The following is a 3,084-nucleotide window of genomic DNA, read 5'->3' on the forward strand; positions in this document are numbered from 1 at the left end:
TTAATTTTAAATAATTTAAAAATAAAAACACAAAATGGTTACTAATTAAGACCTACATTTTTAATTTGATACTTTACGCTCGACTTTTGAAAACGTAGATAGAAATTGAACAACATATATATCAAAGAAATTTATATGTAAAAGTAATATTTATAAGCTTATTTAGAGGGAAAAAAACATTACCAATGGGCATAAACTTTTAAATTTTCTAACATTCATAAATCTATTAGATTAAAAAAAAAAAAAGAAACTTTAAGTTCACACAGAATTCAAATTCATAAGTAGTAATTAAATTTTATATTTAAAAAAAATTGTCAAGGATCTATTTAGACACATAAATAAAAAGAAAAATCAAAATTTTATTACCCACATAATTAAAGCTCCATACCCCAAGTAGGCATAATGAAACTACTTAAAATTGGATTTTAATTTTAAGGGAAAAAAATCTAAAACGTTGACCAAAGGACCACGTGTCATGAAATGGTTGGATCGCGCCTATGATTGCCTCTAATCAGTGATATCATCTTCAAACTTGGCTAATGGCTCCACACCATACAGCGTGTGGGCCCCACACACACACACACACAAAAAACGAACCCCTATTAACTTTTCAAACGAAGTAGCGCGTGGGAAGCACGTGCCACCCGGTTCCAAAAACCCGGGCCCCTCTACCCGTTTGGTCGGTTCGGGCCATGCCACATTGCCACCGCATCGACACAAGTACAATTCAAATCTCCACATCGACACGTGGCAAACATCGCTATCGTTGTGGTAATCCAACGGCTGAGATCTCCCTTCCGAATTGAGAAATACAAAAAATAAAAATAAAAAAATAATATGTTTTAGATTTGAGGAAAGGGGAGGATTTGTTGGCTTATTTAAAGAGGAGCGGCCAGTTTCGTAGTCTGCCATTTCCATTGTATAACTAAAAAACTTCAAAATCAAGTGAGAAAAAAGAGAAAAAAATATGGGAGTTTTGGATCATTTGTCTGAGTATTTTGATTGCTCTTCTCATGGGTCTAAGCACAAGAAACGCAAGCAATTGCAGGTAAAATTCTGAGTTTCTAGAGTTCTTCAATGATTCTTTGAGTTGAGATTTTTTATGGGTTATTTGATTTGATTTTGTTTCTGGATTTTTTTAGTTGAATTAAACCCAGAAAATTAAGTATTGATTTTAGTTTTATGTAATAAAAGTGAAAAAGAAAAGAAAAATAAAAAGTAGGAAGATTTGGAAATTGAAGATCTGTGAGGAATGAGAAGGCGGAAAAACGTTTTAAAAAGTTTGTTGGTTTGTCATGAAGTTTCAGACATGGATTCTGTGGTTTGGTTTTCTGTCGTTTTGGTACCGTTTTTACGCTTTAAAGTGGCTTGCATTCACATTTAATGTTTCCCTTTGCTTTTACTCGAGTTTTGATTCAAAAATTTAAGTCCTTCATTTTTGTATTTTGAATATTAAGTTTATTTTCTTTATTTTCTTTAATTTCTTACCTGATTTGTATCTCATATGCAAATTTAAAAAATAAAACCTTTTGGTTTTTAAAATTTGACTTTTTTTTTTTTTAATTTGATAAAAAGGAAATAAAATTTGACAGTAGAACAATGTATATAGACCTAATTTAAAAAAAAAACGAAAATCAAATAGTTAGAGACCTTAAAGTTTTACTCGAATTTCTTCAAGTTTTCACTTCTATTTTATTTTACATATATTATTTTAGAGATTTATTAAACATACTTTTAACTTAAGTTATTAAATCTCCTTTGTATTATCTTCTTCTTATTGTTTTTTTAAACTTCAAGTACGAGTACATTTTGTTTGTTTGAAGTACTCTAAATGAAAAATAAGTGAGATTGTGAAGATTTAAAATTTTACTTTCAAGAGCAAGAGTACATATTAATTATAATATTGTTAATAATATCAGTAGATATTTCTATGAAGAAACAATTATTAAAATTAAAACTCGTTTAATAATTAAGCCTTACAAATACATTGCATTTACCCACTTATTTATTTTATTTTATTTTATTCTATTCTATTCTCTACATTTTGGCGAGTCTTTTAGAAAATGAAGCTAAATTTTATTAACAAAAAAATGTAAATTTTCAAAAACGTGGTTAAGAAATTATGGGAAAAGAATTACAACTACACCTTCATATCAAGATTGGTATATGATAATTTTTAATGTTTTACGGAAATTTACAAAACATATCACTTCATCTTTAATATTACCATCGAAATATCGACAAATATTTAAATATTTTACAAGATTCTAATATTTAGATACTAAAATTTATCAGACAGTGGAGCTGAAAATTCGAATAGACTGCGAAGGCTGTGAGAGGAAAGTGAAGAGAGCATTAGAAGGAATGAAGGGAGTGAAGCAAGTCGACGTCGACCGGAAAGCCAACAAAGCCACCGTCGTCGGATACGTCGAGCCGTCAAAAGTGGTGGCGCGTGTCACTCACCGCACCGGTAAGAAAGCCGAGCTCTGGCCCTACGTTCCTTACGACGTCGTCGCGCACCCCTACGCGCCGGGAGTGTACGACAAGAAAGCGCCGGCTGGGTACGTGCGGAAAGCCGATGATCCCAACGTGTACCAGCTGGCACGTGCGAGCTCCACGGAAGTTCGTTATACGACGGCGTTTAGTGACGAAAATCCCGCGGCTTGTGCTGTCATGTAACGGTCGTCCACTTTTGTAAATGCGCTGTAAAAATAAGCCTTTATAATTTGTCGATTTTTGCTTTTGTGTGTTTGTTTTTTTTTTTTTTAATTATTATTTTTGGTTTAATTTAACTTGTATTGATTTGGATATTTATTTTTGGTCTTTAGTCTAAAGTTTAGTTATTATTATTTAGTGGTATGATTGATCTTAGTTGTCATGTCCTTTGGTGGTGGGGCTTGCTTTTTCAATCAATTATTCATGTCCAAATTCTAGAGCTGTGTGGAAAAATGTTGGCAAGTAAAATCAATTTGATCATTAAATCAATTTTTGGATTTTTAATATTAACAAAGAAATTAATTGTTGTAGTTTAAGGTAAAAATTACCATATTTATTTGTGTAGATAAAGATTGTGCCGCTTTACTA

General features: G+C 31.5%; 1 protein-coding gene across 1 annotated transcript; it reads left to right on the forward strand.

Moving 5' to 3' along the window:
- Positions 1-837: 837 nt before the first annotated feature.
- On the forward strand, positions 838-2,859 carry LOC120077166 (heavy metal-associated isoprenylated plant protein 26-like). Its single transcript, XM_039031072.2, has 2 exons — positions 838-1,048; positions 2,296-2,859. The coding sequence occupies exons 1-2, from the start codon at positions 968-970 to the stop codon at positions 2,677-2,679; spliced, it is 465 nt and encodes a 154-aa protein (XP_038887000.1). The 5' UTR covers positions 838-967; the 3' UTR covers positions 2,680-2,859.
- Positions 2,860-3,084: the final 225 nt, after the last annotated feature.

Source organism: Benincasa hispida, chromosome 5 (genome assembly GCF_027475165.1).
Source record: "Benincasa hispida cultivar pf3 chromosome 5, pf3_genome.v1.1, whole genome shotgun sequence".
Classification (NCBI taxonomy): domain Eukaryota; kingdom Viridiplantae; phylum Streptophyta; class Magnoliopsida; order Cucurbitales; family Cucurbitaceae; genus Benincasa; species Benincasa hispida.